The 23310-nt window shown below is 32.9% G+C and overlaps 1 protein-coding gene across 2 annotated transcripts; it reads left to right on the forward strand.

The window, feature by feature from the left end:
• The first annotated feature begins 14885 nt into the window (after positions 1 to 14885).
• On the forward strand, positions 14886 to 23256 carry LOC124827907 (pleiotropic drug resistance protein 1-like). 2 transcript variants are annotated; one of them, XM_047301083.2, is made up of 24 exons: positions 14886 to 15331; positions 15622 to 15742; positions 15833 to 15921; positions 16034 to 16118; positions 16235 to 16394; positions 16519 to 16595; positions 16664 to 16717; positions 16814 to 16904; positions 17001 to 17302; positions 17398 to 17679; positions 17829 to 18145; positions 18220 to 18380; positions 18454 to 18557; positions 18656 to 18812; positions 18917 to 19021; positions 19113 to 19273; positions 19464 to 19796; positions 20228 to 20518; positions 20620 to 20703; positions 20806 to 20939; positions 21217 to 21444; positions 21541 to 21712; positions 21904 to 22158; positions 22711 to 23256. In XM_047301083.2, the coding sequence occupies exons 1-24, from the start codon at positions 15012 to 15014 to the stop codon at positions 22966 to 22968; spliced, it is 4341 nt and encodes a 1446-aa protein (XP_047157039.2). In that variant the 5' UTR covers positions 14886 to 15011; the 3' UTR covers positions 22969 to 23256. The 2 variants fall into 2 exon arrangements, with proteins under 2 accessions (XP_047157039.2, XP_087956664.1); XM_088100538.1 differs by having other exon boundaries at positions 15622 to 15921.
• The last annotated feature ends 54 nt before the right edge of the window (positions 23257 to 23310 follow it).

Here is a 23310-nt window from a genome sequence, read left to right on the forward strand (position 1 = left end):
CCTAAATTGTGTTATATACCTAATTAGACTTGACTAAATGTTCCTAAACCTTTCTAACATCAATCTAAAGTGTTTATGGATCAATTCCTACTCCAAAACCTCTAAAATCACAACTTATGAACTCAAAATCCATTCTACCACTTTTGACACATTTTTGTCCACTTTTAGAGCTTAAGCAAATCACATTTGACTTACTAAAGCTGCGCAACTGACAATTGAGCATCTAACCTCTACTTCTCATTTTCACTACCCCACTTCCTCACCAATGACCTAAAACAATTATAGATCACTTCAATTTCAACTAAACACCTTCCTAACAGATTTTAAACCTTTGTACCCCCACTTACAGATCATACAACATACAAATATGCGTAATTACACATATCATAAATTTGCACATTGTCACATCCAAGTTACACTTCACATATATCTAAAAAATCAATTTCAGTTCAACTAACTCAATATTCATAATTTCATCATGCATATACTATCAATTTCTAATTAAAAACAAATCTAGCTTCCCTTACCTTAGAGATATACAACCCAACTCTAGAAAACTCCAATCGATGCTTGCACCACAAGGTAACTCTAGGAAACCCTACAAATCACCAATTGGTGATAGAAAATTCATCTTAGTACCTAATTGAGCTAGAAATTGAAGAGGAGAATAACTAGATACATGCAACATAAATCGTTGCATGATCACAGTCCAAGAACGTATGGAGGAAAAAGGGGAAACAACTTACCGACTCAAAACAAGAAATTGATCGGTAGAGATTGTTGCCCTTGACGCAAGGATCGTCTAGACACTTCCTGATCGTTGAACAGATAACACTATAGTGAGAAAGGGTAGAGAGAAGTCAAAGAACTCAAGGAGAATAGAATTCTAGAGATATAGAGGTGATTTAGATAATGAACCGAGCTTTAAAAATTCTATTTATATTATAAGATTATTTTAAAATAAAAATGTTCGTCTCATTATTTTAATATACCTATCTACTCTAATATTCTATTTTTTAGGTTCTTACATAATATAATGATTAATTATTTTAGTCTACAAAGTTAATAGTTTTAATAATTTTCTTATAGTGATAAATTTTTTAATTTAATTTAATTTTTGAAAATTTTTATTATTTTAAAATCATCTTTTTGTTAGAGCTTTCAAAATATTAGATTATATCATTTAATGTTTAAGAGTTTGAAGACTTTAATATTTTAAAAATCCAATTAATAAAATAATAAAGTAAACTGAATAGTAACTGTATCACTGTTACTATAACAATTAATATTACTTAATAATTTTAGACAAATTGACTTAAGTATACGGTTCAATATACTAACACAAATTAAATTTTAGATTTACGATAGACAATTTATTTGGTGATACAAAGTTAATCTTAATTATAAATATTTTTTCCCTAAAATATTGAATTTAATTAAAAAAAAGATAAAATGCTAAATTAAAAGAATTGTTTCTATGTGTTAGATAATGGGTAATGAGCTCCCTTCCTATGAGAAAAAAATGTTCAAAAGTTAAGAAGTTCATGTCTCACTTAACTTAGCATAGAAGGAGACGGAAAGTGAGAGAAAAAAAATAGAGTCGGAATCCATTAGAACCTTAGCACATTAAAGGAGAGGAAGAAGGAAAAATTTGTTCACATTTTTCACTAAGTTACTAATGTAAAATTGATGTTTTAGATTCGTTCACTGTTGGATCCTGCTAAAAATTTGACAATAGGTTCGAAACATCATTGTTGATATGAATTCTGAGTTGAGAGAAATTCAATTCACACTACAATTTTGTATTTATGTTTTCTTTATCTTGTTCTCTATTTGTAAGCTTATTGCTTTGTTGTTTGATTGGGTGTTATCACTACTTTATGCAGTTGATTAAGACTCATTTATTCTTTTGTGAATCATAGTAGAGCTATTTCTTTGATCTGAATGACTCATGGTTGTTACCCTTACTTTAAGGGATTTTCCACATTAAAAATAGTAGTGACTTTGTTTATAATTTTGGTAATTTATTGTTGTCGTTATTTGATAGTTGCTCCTCATAAATTATAGCAAGTTAGAGGAAATTATATTTGTTATGTTCTCTACAAATTCAATTGTGTTGTTGTTTTCCCCATCAGAGTGTCATCAAAGCTCTTGGTTAACGGTTACATTTACTTGATTGAATGATGGATGCAAATGCAAAGATGATTGCCTTGAATGGGTCAAATTATCACTTGTGGAAGGGCAAGAAGAAACACTTGTTATTTGTGAAGAAATTGCATATTCCAATATTTGCTACAAAAGCGGAATTTTATGTCTGATGAAGAATGAGACTTTGAGCACTAATAGGCGTGTGATTTTATTCGACACTATGTTGAACAAAATGTTTATAATCACATTGCAAATGAGACACGTGCTAGAACTTTATGGAGAAGATTGAGTCTTTGTATGCTTCTAAGTCGGGCAACAATAAACTATATTTATTGAATTACTTGATGAATTTGAGGTATAAAGAGAATTTTTTCCATTTTAGATAATTTAAATGAGTTTCAAGGGCTCTTAGATTAACTAACAAGAATGAGTATAAAATTTGATGATGAAGTCTTGAGACTATGGCTGCTTAATACTCTATCTGAGTTTTAGGAGATATTTTGGGTTTCAGTTACAAACTCGACCTCGAATGACATTGTTTCTTTCCAAATGGAAAAGAGTGGTGTTCTTAATGAAGAAATGAGAACGAAGACAAATGGTTCTTCATATCAGTATGCGTTTCTTGTCACATAACTTAGGGGAAGAAATTATAAAAAGGAACCGAAAGGTGGTAGAGAGAAGAGTAGAAGCAAGTCCAAGTTAAGATACAAGAATATAAAGCGTCATTATTGTAATAGAACAAGGTAATTCAAAAATATTGTTTCAAGTGGAAAAAGGATAACACAGACAAGAAGAGCAACCAAAATGAGAATGATCATGGTGATGATCGTGTCACTACTACTATAGGTGGTGATTTTGTTCTTCTTTATGATTGAGTCAATTAATCTTGTATCTAATAAGAGCATGTGGATTATTGATAATGGTGCTACACTTCACATTAAATCGAGGAAGAATTTCTTCACATCTTACACTTATGGTGATTTTGGAGTGTTGAAGATGGGAAATAATGGTGTGTCTATAGTGATTGGTGTTGGTGATGTTTGCCTACAAACTAACATCGAAATGGAATTGTTGCTTAAAGGAGTCAAACATCCTTTTAATGTATGTTTTAACTTAATCTCTATGTAGATGCTAGATGATTGTGGTTATGATAATCACTTTGGTTTTGGAAAGTGAAAACTCACTAAAGGTAATTTGGTTGTGGCTAGAGGAGAAAAATCAACCAAACTATATTAGACAAAAGCTTTGGTTGCTAAAGACACTATGCATGTCATAGATATAGGGGCATCTTTATGGCACCAAATGCTCAGTCATACCAGTGAAAAAGGGATAAAATGTTTAACTAAAATAGATGTTCGTCAAGGGTTAAAAATTGCATGATTGGAGAGATGTTCTCATTGTATGGTTGGAAAGCAAACCAAAGTATCCTTTAAGAAGAATCCAACGCCAAGGAAGTCAGAGTTGTTACAATTGGTGCATTCTGATGTTTGTGGGCCGTTGAAGATAAAGTCATTTAGTGGTGCACTTTACTATATTACTTTTATTGATGATTGTTCCAGGAATCTCTGGGTCCATTCCCTTTAGCGAAAGGACCAAGTACTTGAAAAGTTCAAGGAATTTCATGCCTTGGTTGAGAGGTAATTAGGCAAGAAGCTAAATGTATCTGTTTTGATAATGATGATGAATATTGTGGACCCTTTAATGCTTATTACAAACAACATGGAATTGCACATGAGAAGACTCCTCCTAAAACTCCTCAAATAAATGGTTTAGTTAAGAGGATGAACATGACCTTACTTGAGAAGGTGAGATGTATGTTTTTCGATGCTAAATTACCCAAACATTTTTGGGGTGAGGAATTATAACAATAATACATGTTATCAATCTCACTCCTACTATGATTCTAAACAGTGAAATGCCAAATAAAATTTGGTTTGGCAAGAATTTAAGCTATGATCATTTGCATGTCTTCAGTTGCAAGGAATTTGTTCATATTCCAAGGGATGAAAGGTTCAAGTTGGATGAGAAGACAAGATAATGCATCTTTATTGGCTATGGTGAGGATGGATTTGGTTACAGGTTTTATAATCCTGTTGAGAAGAAGCTTGTTAGAACTTGTGATGTAAAATTCATGGAAGACCATACCATTGTGGACATTGATAAGGCGAAGAAAACCACACCCATAAATGATAATAATATCATTTATGGTAATCTGATGAGGTTTCCCGTTCATAATCTAGATAGTGTTGAAACTGAAGTTCAAGATGATGAACAACATGGTGATGTTCATGATCAATAGATTAGAGATGGAGTAAATCTTTCAATTGATAATGCTCAAGAGGAACATGATGGTGATCTTGGTGATATACCTGAACCACCTCAAGTCTAACTCAAGAGGTTTAGCAAACAAAGACAACCTTCTACAAGGTATTCTTCTTATGAGTATATAACCTTGACTAACGGTAGAGAACTTGAATGGTTTAAAGAGGTTTTGGAGAGTGGAGAAAAACAACAGTGGTTGGATGTACTGCAAGATGAGATCAAATCTTTGTATGATAATCACACTTAGGACTTAGTGAAATTTCCTAAGGGCAAAAGGGCTTTAGGGAATTCGTGGATTTTCAGGGTGAAACAAGATATTAATTCTACATTTCCAAAGTACAAGGCCATATTGGTGGTGTAAGGTTTTAGATAGAAAAAGAGTGTTGATTTCAACGAGATTTTCTCACTTATGGTGAAAATGTTATCCATAAGAAATGTGTTAAGTTTAACTGCTACTCTTGATTTGGAGATTGAGCAGATGGATGTGAATTCATGGTAATTTAGAGGAAGAGATATACATGAAGCAATTTGATGATTTTCTTGTTGAAGGCAAGAAAAAGTATGTATGTAGGATGAGGAAGAGTCTATACAGTTTGAAGCAAGCTCCAAGTAAGAAATTTTAGTCTTTTATGTGTGAGCAAGGCTATAAGAAGCCTACTTATGATCATTTTTTCGTTGTTAAAAAAATTCCAGATGATGACTTTTGTTATTGTATATTGATGACATGCTTACTGTTGGGAAAAATGTTTCCAAAATTAATAGGTTGAAGAAGAAATTGGACGAGTCATTTACCATGAAAGACTTGGGAGCTACTAAATAGATTTTGGATTAAGAATCATTCAGGAGAGAAAAGAAAAGAAGTTTTGGTTGTCATAGGAATACTATATTAAAACATTGTTGTAGAGATTTCAGATGGAAAATGCGAAAGTTATGAGCACTCCTCTTGCTCCTCATTTTAACCTGAGCGTTAAACATAGTCCTTCAAATGAAGTTGAGAAGACATATATGATCAAAGTTCCTTATGCATCTGCGGTGGACAGTTTGATGTATGCAATGATGTTCACGAGACTAAATATTGCACATGTTATTGGTACAACTAGTCATTTTTTGCCAAACCTATGTAGAGAGCATTGGAATTTTGTGAAATGGATTTTGAGATATCTTCATGGTAATGTTAATATGAAGCCTAATTTGGTGGGCTACTTAAATTCAAATATGCTTAGAGACATTTATTCAAGGAATTCCACTTCAGGCTATTTGATTAAGTTTGCAGGGGTTGCTATGGCTTGGAAATAAAGACGCAAAAGATGTTATCATTGTCTACTACATAGGCAAAGTTCATTGTCATTACTGAAGCATGCAAGGAATTGCTATGGTTGAACAAATTTTTGCAAGAACTTGGTTTTGTGGAAATTGTTATTGTTCTCTCCCAAGGAACTTATGCAACACTCAACAACTCTTACACTCAATAACTCAATTAGACCACAAAGTTCACAAAAACACAAGAAACTCTTTTTGGTATGTTCACCAAACAATTGGTGAGCAAGAAAATGTAACATAAATTATTTACATTTTTTAAGATTAAAGTTAATCCACTTCATTTTCATGCATTAATAATCATCTCAATTCCATATTCATGTTAAAATCAACTCACAATTATAGTCAAATCCTATCCCTAAAGCCTTTAAGCCTATGAACATTCATCAAGTTTCAATCATTTGAATCATCAACAAGTGAAATCATGCATTAATTTCAAGAGTCTAAGATTAATAATGAATCATGTTCCATTCTTAGATACAAGCTCCATTAAATATTCAATTTCAATTCTAGGTTCAAGTCATATTTCCCAATACAACAAGAACAACAAATCAAGCATGGAATCAACCTACATAAATCATAAAACACATATATTGAATACTAACATGAGTTGGAAAAACATATATTATTAACATCACAAAATTACACAAGAATTCCATATTTTACAATTAATCTCAACAAATAAGAATAACCCTCCACGCTGGAGAACTTAGGGTTCTATAAATTGAAAAGATATGAAAGAAATAGAAACTAAAGAGAATATGCAAGCCCTTTCTCAAAGTTCTTGGCAGCCGCTTCATGCTCCAATTGTGTCTCTCCTTCGCATTAACACTTCCAATTCGTAATCCTCTCCCTCATCAACCCCAAGAGGAAGAAAATACCATGGATGAAGATTGAAACCTAAGGAGAAGGGAGAGCTTCCCAGCACCTCAAACTGTCTCCAAAGGCCTCTCTCAGTTGCTTTAGGTGAAGAATAAGTGTGGGAGGAAGGGAATCTCCAAAGCCTTGCAAGAAACATGTATAAATACTCAATTTTGACATGTCAGCCACATCATCGATGAAAGCCATCTCAACACTGTTGAGTGCCATCAGTTAAACGCGAAATGGGCTCTTTATTAAACCATTATTGCTCAACGTTATTTTCCACCGCTCAATGCTATTTGTTTTGCATTAATTGGCGCTCAACGTCACTTTTTCATCGCTCAGAGTTTAGCGCCACTTTTCTACCACTCAATGCTACCTGTGAAAGGGCTTATGGCACTCAGCCTTACAGATGTGACACTTAGCCCTACACGGTTTGACAACACTTTGTAATTGAAGCACTAAGCATGTACCCAATGGTTCCCAATTAGGATATTTAATTCAAATTGATATTTTCTTGTTCAAAACATGATCCCTTGAGTTCCTACTACTTGTTTTCCTCCATTATAATTGCTCTCAAACAAAGAGATTAAAAGTAAAACAAACATAAAACAACTAAAACACATAAACCAATACAAAACACACTAAACTTGAGGATAAAACAAGGTTAAAACTAGAAAAAATTTGATTTATTCATAACAATAGATACACAAAAATAGGTAAAAATAAACATTTTCAACTATCCATTGTTTGTTGATAGTCAGAGTGTTATCCATCTTTGTAAGAATCCAACTTTCTATTCTAGATCCAAAGATATTGATGTGAGATATCATTTGATATGTGATGCTTTGGATGCTAAGTTATTAAAGTTGGAAAAAGTTCATTCAGATGACAATGATGCTTATATGATGACCAAAGCATTGCCAAGAGGCAAATTTTAAGTTTGTTGTGAGATTGTCGATTTGGCAGTTATCTCCACATAGTTGTGAGGGAGAGATTTGTTAAGTATTGGGTATTAGGCTCCTTTTCTATGTGGAGAAAAGCCCCAAATTTGGAGAAGCTTATGTTTCACTTAACCTAGTGAAAAAGGGGCTAGAAAGTAAGTAAGAGACAAAAAAAAGTAGAGTCAGAATTCACTTAGAACCCTATCATATTGAGAGAGAGGAAGAGGGAAAAATTTGTTCAATTTTTCATTGTAAAATCAACATTGAGGATTCCTTTACTGTTAAATTGTACTAAAAAATTTGACAACAGATTAAATTTTGACTGTTCAGATTGTTGATATAAAACTAAGTTGGGAAAAATTTAATTTGCAGTTCTTTATCTTTATTATTCTCTGTTTGTAAGCTTGTTATATTGTTGTTTGACAAGATGTTAACATTATTTGTGCAGTTGATTAAGATTCATTTATATTCTTTATTAATCATAGTAGAATTATGGTTTTTTATCTAGATGAGTCATTATTTTTACTCATACTTTTAGAGCTTTTGGCATTTGGTTGCCTTTGTGATTTTGATATTCTTTAATAATTTCTTCTCATATATTCTTTTAAGGTAGAAGAAATTATATAAAATGCATTATCTGAAAATTGAATTCCATCATTCTCATCCGTATGTATGTATAAAGTTAAAAAAAGACAATTCAGGAAAAAAAGTAATAATGTATGCTTAGACAGAGACAGAGACAGCATACGTACGCCTGCATGAAGTGTTGGTCACATGTAGTTGTATAAGCACCAATAGTTGATGTCCAAAACATATCCACATCCACTACTGGTCTACTTCACTTTAAATAACTTTCACCCTTCTAACTTCCTCCACCCTAATTCAATCATATATATTTCAATCAATGGGGTGAATTATATTTTTAGTGTATTAGGTAATAACTTTATAAGTATTAAATTAAATAAACCACACCAATCTCACTTAATCCTATTACGTATGATAATTATATATTAATAAAAATAGTGTATAATAATAAGTGACACAAGATTACGAGTAGGTGCGTGCACTCTTCCACATATTTATTAAAATTTTGCATCACATACATACGTGTGTGTGTATATATATATATATAAATTAGATTAAGAGAATTTTTAATTTTATTTTATTATGTAAGGAAAGAATAAAAAAGAAGGATGAAATGTCTAGGAAAAGAAAATTAAGATGTTATTTTTCTTTATTTGTTGAGTTTATTCAATATAAAAACAAAAATTCATTATTTTTACTTATTTTTCATTTGTTACGTTTTATTTTTAAAATAAGAAAGTAATTTTTTCTACTAATTTCTAATGTTGTATTCTATTTTTAAAGAGAAGACAGAAATATTACTATTTTTTTATCCCATACTTGACAGAGAACTACTACTTTATAATATAAAATTTCTAATACGTTGCTTTTCATGCACAGTTTTTTTTCTTTTGCGGCTACAAGAAATATTTGAAATATAAGAATTTAAATACATAAAAAATCCATAAAAGGTTTAGTAATATTTTGGTTTCAATTTTTTTTTTGTTAGAATTATTGAATGGAGTTTTTTTTTTCAATGTAATCTTTATTTTTATTAAAATATGTCAATGTGATATCTTCTAATAAATTGGTCCTAACACCATTTAAAAGGTGACAATAAGATTGTATAATTTATAAATGACATGTAACATTGTATAATTAAGTTATATTAGATAAGTCCAACCACCTTGGTTTCATATTGTTGATTATCAAATCATCAATTTAACGAAAGTGATTATATTGATTTTAATAAAAATGAAAATTAATGAGATAAAAAAATCGAAAAATGACATTGAATAATTTTGACAATTTTTTTAAAAAGATATTATGGGATAAATGGAAGTTAAATACTAATTTTCCACTTTGGTTTTGGCTATAACCAAAGTCTAATGGCGTTTTTTTTTAAATATGTTTTCTTATTTATATTTCATCTACATATACAACTTGCATATAAAATCTAACACAAAACAAAAATAGAAATAAAATATGATTTCCAAACAGAAAAAATAATTAATTTTCTTAAACTGTCAAACCGAACAATTCAATATTCAATATTTACAAATTATTAGCATTGTCTCCTTTTATATTAATTTTTAAAAAATACATATATTCAAAAAAGTTTGAAAAGAGTAAATAATTCTTGTATTGAATCTCAAACGGAAAACTAAGGCTAACTCAATACAACAATATATTTAAGTATATAATTAATCACATATCCAACATAAAAAAATAAACAACATGCTAGAAAATTATAGGCTTACATTAAAAATAAATTTCCAAGATAATAATAGGAAGCTGAGAGCATGAAAGGAGACCAACAATGGAGAAGGATGGACACCACATTTTGGAGATATATTAACAATCCCACCATAATGCTATAGTACCTGGACACAAATATTAATAACATATTAATCTAAGGAACAAACGCAAGCACAAAAACAAAAAAAACTTACAACAATCATGTTTAACGACAGAACGAAGTGCAACAATGACAACGAGCAATGAATGCAGCATGATGGCGACAATGAGTTATGGAGCAACGATGGTGGTCGAGCAATGACAATGTTCTTCGAGTTCAAAGACGAAGTGAGTCGAGCAATAAATTATGAAATTGATTAGAAAGGAAGAAGAAAATCGTGAAGTGGTAACATGTGTTTCTTTCATGAATATAACCCTAGGCAAGCATATCATAGTTGTTATTCGTAAAACCAATGTCTAAAGAATTTTAATAAATTAAAAATTTATAAATTTTAGTGACAATTTTAAAATTTTGATCAATATTTTGACCTTGGTTGTCTAGGAAACCACAATAAAAAGTAGATATAACATCAGTTATTCAAATAACTAAAGTCATATGTCCATCTAAGAAGAAAAAAAACAAGTGAAAATTTTAAAATTTTGATCAACCTTTAGGCCTCGTTTGTCTAGGGAACCACAATAGAAAATAGATATGGTAAATAATCAAAGCCATAGGTCCTATTCAGAAAAAGTATTAAAAAAATAACATAAATTTTGGAAAACTTTGAAAATTTTGGTATATATTTCAATCTTGATTCTTGATTACCTGATGTTAAAAGTGATATATGTTTCGATTATTTTACAACCAAAATCTATAAATTTGCAAAATTTTAAAATATTATCACTCTTCGTTTTTACCAACTAAAACACGCAAATTAATAGTCAAATTTGCACTAATAATAATCTTATGAAAAAAAAAGTAGTTTCAATTCGAGTAATACTAAATTTTATAACTCTTAATTGAAGTTTCTAAACGTTTCATTTATTAGGAATTAAAACAAATCTTTATTTATATAAAAAAAATTAACTAAATTAGACACATTTTAAGAATAAAGGCAGCTTAAACTCATGATGGATTTACAAAACCAAATATAACTTGTTCCTCACTTCAAGGCTCACACACACATTACGTATTGCTTGCATAAGATAAGGAGAATAAACATAGTGCATTCATGTGGGGTTCTTGATAATGTTTTTCCTCTTCTTTTTCTAACAATGCTTTTGGCATGTTATTGTTCTACTTGAACAATAATTGCCTTTCACATGAGAACAATGGTTTTGGAATCAAAAGATGAAAGATGCACTTTTTATGGAACACTCACTATTATAACTACTAGAATTTGTATGTGCAGTGCGAATCCACGTAACACAATTAAGATGAATAATGCACACCATGTGTTCGTGTTATGTATCCTGAAAGCTTTTAGACCTTTTAACTTTCTCATAGAGTTTTGGTTTTCTTTCTTTGTAAGGTGTACCAACCTCCGTGAAACCCTTTTTCTTGCTTGTAATGATGATTAAGGGTTCATTCTCTTCTCCAATATATTGTCTATTCCTCTAACAACCTTCACACTTCATGGATTTGCCTTTTTCAAATGGTCTTTCACATGTTTCAAGAGTGTCTTTCTTTCTCTAGAAAAAATGAATTTTAGCCAAAATTAAAGAAACAGAACAAATGGGTGAAGATCACTACTGGATTAAAGATACTTATTGTCACATATTTCTTTTCTTTTTTTTTTCTTTGATGAAAGAGAAAGAAAAATCAGAAAAATATATACTACAAAATGAGTATGTGAGGTCCTAAAACAAACAAGGAAAAAAAGTGGTACTACATCTTTGTTGCTTTTTTTACATGCAACTAGCTGTATCAAATTAATTTTTATGTTTGACCTATGCTAAATATTTAGTTATTAACATACTAAGGGCACCACCATGTAACCTCCATGCAAATCATTCTAAACATACTAAGGGCACCACCATGGATTCCCTCCTTGAGGATCATGGAATTACGTCCAATAACATAGGGCACCACCATGTAACCTCCCTTTGAGATCCATGGAATTACGTCCATCAACCATACTGTCCCTTTGAAACTTAACTCAAGACATGAACAACCAAATACCATAATACTATCACATTGAATACAAACATATAACCTCATTGATCATACACTATCATAGATACTTCTACACCATTCTAATAATCAAAACACAGTTCAAGGTTATCAGAAAACAAGAATAAAAAGAATAAAAACAGGTTCTAGGCAAGCCGCTCAGCGCACCAAACTCGCTGTGTGAATAACAGAAACAATGGATTTTACTCACTCACATTCGCTCAGCGCACCAAGCCTGTGCGCTCAGCTAAAGTCCATTCGCTCAGCGCACCAAGTCTGTACGCTTAGCTAAACTGAAAATTCTGCTACACATTATCAGACCCTAAACCCTCGCATAGCACCCCAAATTCGCTATTCTAATTAAACTAGCATTTTCCTAGGCAACCACCATTTGCGCAGCGCCCAGATTCGCTATGTGAATCACCAAACAAAGAGCAACACCCTCCAGTCATTCGCATAGCGCACCAGCTCGCACGACGAATGAATCAAACAGAGAGCACCCTCGATAAGGAATCGCTATGCGAGACAATTCACATAGCGCTCTACATCATCTGAAGGACGCAAATTCTGCAGAATTATGCACTCACACACCCCCTTACCATTTCTAGGCCTTTTCTCCAATTTCTAACACTCCTAATTCATGTTTTACACCTAATTAAACTTGTCTAGATGTTCCTAAACCCTCCTAATACAATTTTAAAGTGATTACAACTCAACTTTTACTCCTCAACATCAATTTCCACAACTTGAGGATCACAAACTCAATTCTAACACTTTGCACCTATTTGGACCACTTTGGTGACTCAAACAAGTTACGGTATACTGGTTAAGTATGCCCCAACAGCCCAAAAACACTCTAGATCTCAAATGCCCAAAAACACTACCTCACTTCCTCTCAAAATGACCTAAAACCCTACTATAACACTAAGTTTTATATCTAATCAATGTTACAACAGATTCTCACCCCAAACACTTCCAACATGATTAATTACAGCAATTAGATAAATCCAAAACAGTTTACAATCATCACATTCCAGTTTCATAAATCGTACAGTCCAACACATGCAACCCAACCCAAAACCAAAACACAACACCAACAGCATAGCAGTACAAGAACTCAGTATACATACACCACATGCAAATAATTTAAAGAAATATCCTAGCTCCCCTTACCTCAGAGGTCTCACAGTACAGCTCACTGAAACGCCCCAACAGCTCACACAGCAAAGCACTCAACCAAAATCCTACAAACCACCAAATTGGTGATAGGAACAGCTCTTAGAGCTAGGATTGAGTGGAAAATGAAAAAGAGGAAAACACAAGACACATGCAACCAGCAAAGATTTCATGTGCTAGGTCGAAAACAGTGGAGGAAAAGGAAAAACAGCTTATCAGTTAGAATGAAGAAATTGATCGGTCAAAGACGGAGTCCTCTACATCGTGGACGCTTGGGCACCACCTGATCGAAAATCAAATGGCTTAGAGAAGAGAAATGGTAGAGAGAGAAAGCAGAGGAACTTGAAGAACTGAGTTCTAGAGAGAGATAGAAGGATTTGGCTAATGAACCAGGATGTTCTAAAATTATTTTTATACTGATAAATGTGTGTTAACATTAAAAATCTGGTTTCATTAACGTAATACACCTATCAGCTTTCTAATTCTAATTTTTCATGTCCCCACACAATCCTTACCCGTGAAATTGTTATCTCTAATAATTATTTAAACGTAAATTTACTTTTATAAAAATCAAATGATAATAAAAATCAATTTTTAGTGCCTTCTATTAAGTAAGACCAAGACATTCTCCCAAAATAATAGAATGGAAGTAAGGTAGTAATGCTTACCCTATCTTCTCACATAAATATATGCAAATACCAAGTTTACAATTTTGTTTACCAGTTATTCAAAATGTATGGTAACTTTATTTAATTATTAATTAATATAATTATTTCAAAAGTTATGCTGAAAATAATTCATAATTGATTGATAATATATTAACTTTTAAACTCAGTAGTCATAAATAAAATTGAAATTAAGAGTCAAGAAATATAACAATTTTTCATCTAAAGAAATGTAATAATTATATAAATATTAACAATAATAATAAATACATAAGTATAATATATAGAAAAATTAGATAAAAAAAGTAAATATATAATTAATATAAAAAAATAGTTAGTGGTATGCTGAACTTAAATGTAATAAATAAAAGAAAAATTTAAAGAAAATCACAATTAAAAAGGTACAGAATGATTAATAGGCTAACATAAGTTGTTAATACTCTATTTCTTATGAACTACTACTTTGGTATGACATAATGTCCTTAATTATTTTAAAAATAATTTAGGTATATATTATAAATATTAGCGAATTCTGACTAAAATGATCTTATTTAACAAAATCATATAAAATGTTATTTATTCAATTGGCATTTTCTTGTAGATGAAACTCTTCTATTTTTTATATTAAAATTTTATTAAAGAAAAATATTTATTTTAAAATAAAAATAGTATTACTAATTATTGGTGATCTTTTTAAATTTGAAATAGGAGGAAGTTCACATTTAGAAAAATTAAGGTGATATTTGGAAAGTGAATATAAAATGTGTAAGTAAAGTGATATTCCAGCATAAAGAGTTCAGCACACTTTTACTATTACACTCAACAACAAAATTTTTGCACCCACTTTACATCTATTAGTTTCCCTTTTAATATTATTCTTTTCTTATAAATATTTTTACAAATAAAAATAAGTTAACTTTTTTCAATAAAATATCCCTTAAAATAGGTTGTGAAGTGCTCCTGAAAAAAGACATTTTCAGAATACTAAGACAAAATACATTGTTGAGAGGGAACAAGAATGATCCTGTGACATGAGATTGAAGAGCAAGAAGATGGTGAAGGTTTGGTATTTCTGAAAGCTAAGTTCTGGTTTGTCTGAGATCAATGGAGGGCAGTGGCATATCCACAGTTGACAGTGGAAGAGGCAGTGGTTCTAAGATATGGAGGAACAACAGCATGGATGTTTTCTCAACTTCTGAACGTGAAGATGATGAGGAAGCTCTCAAATGGGCAGCAATAGAGAGACTTCCCACGTATCTTCGCATTCAGAGAAGTATTCTTAACAGTGAAGATGGCAAAGGGAGAGAGGTTGACATCAAGCAACTAGGCCTCACAGAGAGGAAGATTATTGTGGAGAGGCTCGTCAAGATAGCAGAAGAGGACAATGAAAGGTTCTTGCTGAAACTCAGGGAGAGAATGGACAGGTTAGAGTCTTGTTTTTGTGAATCAAAGCACCAGTTTTTTTGCAGCATGCATTCAAACAAAAGCTGAAAACATGGCCTATTGAAGCATAGTTTCTTTTTGAAAATATATCTCAAAAGGGTCGCAATATTTGTATGTAACTTTCCTATAGTACCAAGGATTGCCACAAAACTGTGTCAGTAACTACAATTTAAAGCCTTAGTTCTTGGTGGATTTGAGACTATATGATGGTTGAGATTTGAGATGCTTGTGATTGTGAGTTTGTGACTGATCTGTTGGACTGAATATGCAGAGCTGGGCTTGATATTCCAACAATAGAAGTTAGATTTGAGCATGTTAATGTGGAAGCACAGGTTTATGTTGGAGGACGATCCTTACCTTCAATGCTGAACTTCTTCGTTAATGTAATCGAGGTATTTCGATATAGCACATGCTGTTTCTGTAGTGTTTTTGGTTTTATCTCAGGTCGTTTAAACATGAAATCACCTCTTCCTTTTGCCAAGGGATTCTTACATTGTCTTCACATAATTCCAAGTCCAAAGAAACGGTTACATATACTTCAGAATATCAGTGGAATCATAAAGCCTCGAAGGTGAACTCATCATCACTCATTGTTTTTTTCATTGTATAATTATGTAGTGATTTTACTCAAATAGCACCTTTCAACCAAAAGTTTTAGTGTTTTGATGATGAGTCTTTTGCAGAATGACATTGCTTTTGGGACCACCAGGTTCTGGAAAGACCACATTGCTGTTGGCATTGGCTGGAAAACTTGGTAAAGATTTGAAAGTAAGAAAACCAACTTTAATCATGATAATTATGAGAGAATAATTCATATAATTCACCAATTATTATAACTATACCTTGCATTTGAGTAACTGACATAATTGGTGATGGAACCTCAGCATTATGGGAGAGTCACATACAACGGACATGGGCTTGAAGAGTTTGTGCCACAAAGGACATCAGCTTATATAAGTCAACATGATAACCACATTGGAGAAATGACTGTGAGAGAAACACTGGCTTTCTCAGCTAGATGTCAAGGAGTTGGACAGAATTATGGTTTGTTGCTTCATTTTCAGGAATAAAATCATAGTTTAAAAAAGCAATGCAGAATACCTTTTAACCGAATCTTAACAATCTTAAATTCTCTAAATCAGAGTTTTGAATTTAACTTCGTTTGCAGAGATGTTGGCTGAGCTACTAAGAAGAGAGAAACAAGCAAAGATTAAACCAGATCCTGATATTGATGCCTATATGAAGGTGAGAAAAAAAAAGTTTGACAAAGAACTTTGTTTGAAATTCTGAACACATAGGATCATATTGTGTAGGCCGCAGCATTAGGAAGTCAGAGAACAAAGGTAGTCACTGATTACATTCTTAAGGTAAAAGAGTTCAGATTCATCAAATAAAGAAAATATTGATGGTTTCTGAAGAAACAGCATAATATTTTTCATGTTTTCCCTTTTTAAATGATGTAGATTTTGGGACTTGAAGTGTGTGCTGACATTATGGTAGGAGATGGAATGATAAGAGGTATATCAGGAGGGCAGAAAAAGAGAGTCACAACAGGTAGTATATGTTTATCAATAACAGCATGAAAAATAAAACAAGAATTGGGAACCTATAAAGAGTTTGATTACTAAAAGTTTCTGCGTAATAATGAAGGGGAGATGCTGGTTGGACCTGTAAAGGTGTTGTTCATGGATGCGATATCAACTGGTTTGGACAGTTCCACAACTTTTCAGATTGTCAACTCGATCCGGCAATCCATCCATATTTTGAATGGAACTGCACTTGTGAGCTTATTACAGCCAGCACCAGAAACTTATGAACTATTTGATGATATAATACTATTAACAGATGGGCAAATTGTGTACCAAGGACCAAGAGAAAATGTACTTGAGTTTTTTGAATCTATGGGTTTCAAGTGTCCTGAAAGAAAAGGAGTAGCTGACTTCCTACAAGAAGTATGAGTGTGATTCACTTGGTGTTGGTTTTAAAGATTTTTTTGTTCGTATTTTATGGATTGAAGGTTAATTTTGTTCTTGTGGGGGTGCAACAGGTTACATCAAAAAAGGATCAGTGGCAATATTGGGCACGTACAGATGAACCTCACAGCTTTGTCACTGTCAAGGATTTCGCAGAAGCATTCCAATTATTTCACATAGGTCAAAAACTAGGAGAGGAGCTAGCCACTCCATTTGATAAGTCTAAATGCCATCCAAATGCATTGACCACAAAGAAGTATGGTGTTAACAAGAAGGAGCTGCTGAGGGCTTGTGCTAGCAGAGAGTTTATGCTTATGAAGAGAAATTCGTTTGTCTACATATTCAAAGTCACACAAGTGAGAAACATTCAAGCACTAATTTCTTTCATATTATCTGATTTGAAACTAAATTCAATCACAAAATAGACTGCTTCAACTTTTATGTATCCTTTTCTTCTTTTCTTTTCCTTTTGGAACCTTATGCATGTCTTAATCCTTGTTTTCAGCTCGTCTATTTAGCTGTCATGACAACAACATTATTTCTACGAACTAAGATGCATCACGAGACCGTGGAGGATGGAGGAACTTACATGGGTGCTCTTTTTTTCGCAGTCGTGGTAGCGATGTTCAATGGAATATCAGAGCTAAATATGGCCATTATGAAACTTCCTGTCTTTTACAAGCAAAGGGACCTTCTTTTCTATCCTGCATGGGCTTATTCTATTCCACCATGGATTCTCAAAATACCAATAACCCTTATAGAAGTAGCTATTTGGGAAGGAATCTCTTACTATGCCATTGGCTTTGATCCAAATTTTTTAAGGCAAGAAGCCACAACATCATCAATTAAGCTTCTGGTTATTCATTTTGGAATCTAATGAGAAGTTCTACTGGCAGGCTTTTGAAGCAGTACTTGATACTTCTGTGCATTAATCTGATGGCATCTTCACTGTTTCGGTTGATGGCTGCATTGGGAAGGGATGTTATAGTTGCAAACACCGCTGGAGGATTTGCATTACTTGTAGTTCTGGTTTTGGGAGGATTTGTGATTTCGAGAGGTAAGAAAATTGTAACTTGAAATTTGGTTTTTGTAATGAAACCTTTTTATGATAAGTTTGTTCTTTGTGGCAGAGGATGTGCACAAATGGTTTGTGTGGGGTTACTGGTCCTCACCTCTGATGTATGGACAGAATGCCATAGCTGTGAATGAATTTCTTGGTCATAGTTGGAGAAAGGTAACATATTTGTTTGCAATGGTTAGCATATTTCATGAGAAACACTGAGCCTTGGAAAGTTAGATATGTATTTATGAGATGATTTGTTGATGCTGTAGGTTACTCCTAATTCCAACGAATCGTTAGGAGTTTTGATACTGAAAACTCGTGGCCTTTTCCCAGAAGCTTATTGGTATTGGATTGGAGTAGGAGCATTACTTGGTTATGTATTTCTGTTTAATTTTCTGTTCACCTTGGCTTTGCAATATCTTAGTCGTAAGTAATATATATTCATACATCTTTTAACTGAGAAATTTACTTGGATGCTTTTATATAACCACAGACTTAATTTGTTCTCGTTGAATATGTTTCTTCTGCAGCATTTGCAAAGGATCAAGCAGGGCTATCCCAAGAGACATTGCTGGAGAGAAATGCCTCAACAACTGAAGAGTTAATTCAATTAACAAATGGAAAGAGCTCCTCTGGTGAGTCCTTGAGCACAAGTTACAGTTTCTGCATTTTCAGCTTGTGCTTTGGTAATGAGGTCATAACATATTGAATGTGATGACAAGTCAGAAATAAAGACGTTAGATGAAAGAAGTATGTCATCCAGGTCATTTTCTGGAAGAGTAAGTGATGACAAAGCCAACAGAAGTGGAAGGAGGGGTATGGTTCTTCCTTTTCAACCTTTATCCCTCACTTTTGATGAGATCAAATATTCTATAGACATGCCACAGGTACTTTGTTTTTAAGTGTAATCTTCCCATTTATATGGTATTGTTTCTATTTAAAATATATTTTTGAGCATACTTTGATTATTTTTTTGCTCCAAGTGGACAAGGAACTTGCTATAGCACTGAACTTAGTCTGATCTTTGTGGAAAATAATTAGAAATGTTGTACATTTTGACTGTTATATTGATTGTAGGAAATGAAACAGCGAGGAGTTTTTGAGGAACGTCTAGAACTTTTGAAGGGTGTTAGTGGTGTCTTTAGGCCAGGAGTACTAACAGCTCTGATGGGTGTAAGTGGTGCTGGTAAGACTACTTTGATGGATGTTCTTGCTGGAAGGAAAACTGGTGGATATATTGAAGGGAGCATCACAATATCTGGATACATAAAGAGGCAAGAAACGTTTGCACGCATCTCAGGATACTGTGAACAATTTGATATCCACTCACCTAATGTTACAGTTTATGAATCTTTGCTATATTCGGCCTGGCTTCGTTTACCTGGTGAAGTTGATGGCGCAACTAGAAAGGTACAACTTTCTTCTATCTAAATTGAAACATGAAACTCATTACTTAAGACCTGAAAGAATGATCAGGTTCTCTCAGGAAAACTTGAAAACTTCTAAGTATAGAGAAAAGAAGAAAGAAAAATGAAATCAACTTCTCCATAGACTAAAATTAGTTTCAGAATGCTAAAATTAGCTTATAACTTCTATAAATCAATTCGTGTATAAACTGATTTGTAGAAGTTATAAGCTAGTTTTAACATATGGAGAAACTAAACTTAGTTTTTCTTCTTAATTTTCTCTTTTAGAAGCTTTTGTGAAGAAGTTTCCTCAATATTGACCTTCTCTCTTCACCGTATCTTATTACTTGCAATGGTTTGGAATACTTGTTGTCATCACATCATGCATGAGGACATAACATCTTGTAAACTTGAACTCAATTCAATGAGCTGTAGATGTTCTTGGAGGAAGTCATGGAGCTAGTTGAGCTTAACTCAATAAGAGGAGCACTTGTTGGCTTGCCAGGAGAGACTGGTCTTTCAACTGAGCAGCGCAAGAGGCTTACAATTGCAGTTGAACTTGTAGCCAACCCATCAATAATTTTCATGGATGAGCCAACCTCAGGCCTTGATGCTAGAGCAGCTGCAATTGTAATGAGAACTGTGAGGAACACTGTGAACACAGGACGAACTGTGGTTTGCACCATCCACCAGCCAAGTATTGATATATTCGATGCATTTGATGAGGTAAGTACTAACTAGTCTTCACATTGAGATAAAGTTGTGTAAGCCACCCTTTTGGAAACTATGTTTCAAAGAATAAAGTATTGCCATCTTCACTTTTTCAGCTGCTACTTTTGAAATTGGGAGGGGAGCAAATATATGCTGGTCCATTAGGCAGCCACTGTTCCCATCTGATTCAGTACTTTGAGGTGAATCTTTGGTGTAAATGAGATTCAACACACATATAGAGATAAGTTGCTTCTGTAGCGTTGTAAATCTGGCATATTTACTGTAGTTCATGATTGATATAGGCTATTGAAGGAGTTCCTAAGATCAAGGATGGTTATAACCCTGCAACCTGGATGTTGGAAGTTACATCAGCAGGAACAGAAGCAACTCTTAAGGTCAACTTCACCAATGTGTACAGAAACTCAGAACTATATCGGTTAAACTTCTAACTCATACTGTAATCAGTAGTTGTTTGGTTTCTTTTCACTTTTCCTTTTTGTGTTTCTAACTCTCACTATCTGTTTTAATCTTCTCTTGTCAATTTTATATACCTTACTGTCACTTTTTTTATTGTGGTTCCTCTTTCCAAATCTTTGGTTAGAAAGTGAACACAGATCTGTTCTCAAAGCAAATGGATTCAATTGTTGATGATTTTAATGTAGTTGTTTTTCAAGATTTTGATCAATCACTCACTGATGCTTCCAATTGTATAGGAGAAACAAAGAATTGATCCAAGAGCTTAGTATACCACCTCAAGGTTCAAAGGATCTTCATTTTGATAGTCAGTATTCACAGACTTTGGTGGCACAATGTAAAGCTTGTCTATGGAAACAACATTTATCATACTGGAGGAATACATCATATACAGCAGTTAGACTCCTATTCACAATACTAATAGCATTGTTATTTGGGATCATATTTTGGGACATTGGCCTGAAAAGGTATGAGATAAAATAAACAAAGTGATGCGAAAATGAAATTCAAAACAAATAATATCACCTAGATGGTTAATAACGGCATGATAATGAAAATCACAGGAGAAAAGAGCAAGATCTTTTCAATGCTATGGGCTCAATGTATGCTGCAGTTACCTTCATTGGAGTACAAAATGCTGCCACAGTGCAGCCTATAATAGCTGTAGAGAGAACAGTTTTTTACAGAGAGAGAGCTGCTGGAATGTATTCAGCTTTGCCATATGCAATTGCACAGGTAAAGTACTAACTTGATAAAAAGTTTGAATTTAGTAAAATGAGTGTTTATAAATTATCTTTGATCTTCTATTCTAAACTACTTTTCTTTTATGTATACATATCTGTCATACTCCAAACTCCAAAGCCACAACAATTGATTGATCATTGAACAGTAAAAGTTGAACTCTAACAATTGTTTTGTACTTGCAGGTTATTATTGAACTTCCCCACATCTTGGTTCAGACCCTGATGTATGGGATTATAGTATATGCCATGATGGGATTCGATTGGACCACATCAAAGTTCTTGTGGTTTCTTTTCTTCATGTTCTTCACTTTCTTATACTACACCTTATATGGTATGATGACCATGGCCATCACCCCCAATCCACATGTTGCTGCCATATTGTCCAGTTCATTCTTTGCAATATGGAGTCTTTTCTCAGGCTTCATCATTCCCTTATCTGTGAGTCACACAACCATGTTTACAATTTTTTTTCTTACATGTCACTGCTCACTCAAACAAAATGCCACATCCTAATGATTACTTGGGTTTGCTTTCTTTTATCAAACACCCTGTCCGCATAGAAGTTGTGAATTTAAAGTAAGAATTTGAAGCATATTAACATGCAATTCTACTGGTATACACAATCCAATGTTAGAATTCTAAGAGTGAGTCCATGAATAGAAAAGAGAAAGTAAAACATGTGAAGACCCATTAATTTATTATCTTAAGGTTTTTAAGTAAAAAATAGTTTCAATCCCTTGTATGGTTAGGTTCAGATATTATTGGTGTTGTGTTTTCCCAGTGAACCTCTCCTTGATAGATCCAAGATCCAATACCACTACAAAATTGCGTAGAGTCACTTAAAAACATGTGAAATCCACACCTTTTGTGATTTCTGATCAGTTTCAACCAGTAAGAGATTCTGCATGAAGAGAAATGAGTCAATGGTGAACATTTTTCTTATTTATTTTTTTCATTTGCAACTAACTTTGAAAATGAACACAATTACAGAGAATACCAATATGGTGGAAGTGGTACTATTGGATTTGCCCTGTTGCATGGACCTTGAATGGATTGGTGGCTTCCCAATATGGAAATGACATGCACAAGCTTGAGAATGGCCAAAGGGTTGAAGAATTTGTGAAGAGTTATTTTGGGTTTGAACATGATTTTCTTGGAGTGGTTGCAATTGTGGTGGCTGGTTTCTCCCTTTTGTTTGCACTCATCTTTGCCTTTGGAATCAAAGTATTCAACTTCCAAAAAAGATGAAATCATCACAATGCTTCTCACTCTAAATCATACAATCATACCCAATTTTTAAGAACATTTTAGCTTGTGAAAGAAAAGGTATTTATGTACATTTGTCAAAATCCTAGATCATCTTTTCCTCTAGAATTTGCCCTAAATCAATAGTATTACATGATCTTATATAATGAGTTGTTGTTAATTTTGTCATCATCTTGTAATTTAGTATATTGCTTATAAAGAACAATTATTGTATCATATGTCATGAATATTGACATGAAAGCATTTAATTTTAATTTTTATGACATATCACTTTCGAAGTTGTACTTTAAAATAATATTCTCGTCTTAATAACTTCTTTTATAT

Source organism: Vigna umbellata, chromosome 1 (assembly GCF_029865625.1).
Source record: "Vigna umbellata cultivar VRB3 chromosome 1, Vumbellata_1.0, whole genome shotgun sequence".
Lineage (NCBI taxonomy): Eukaryota > Viridiplantae > Streptophyta > Magnoliopsida > Fabales > Fabaceae > Vigna > Vigna umbellata.

Excerpts from the sequence above, each read along its gene's own strand:
- LOC124827907 (XM_088100538.1), top strand. The coding sequence starts at position 15,012 with ATGGAGGGCAGTGGCATATCCACAGTTGACAGTGGAAGAGGCAGTGGT. Across the intron at positions 17,303-17,397 it reads TAGCTGACTTCCTACAAGAA|GTTACATCAAAAAAGGATCA; the intron begins GTATGAGTGTGA and ends GGGGTGCAACAG. Across the intron at positions 22,159-22,710 it reads GCTTCATCATTCCCTTATCT|AGAATACCAATATGGTGGAA; the intron begins GTGAGTCACACA and ends ACACAATTACAG.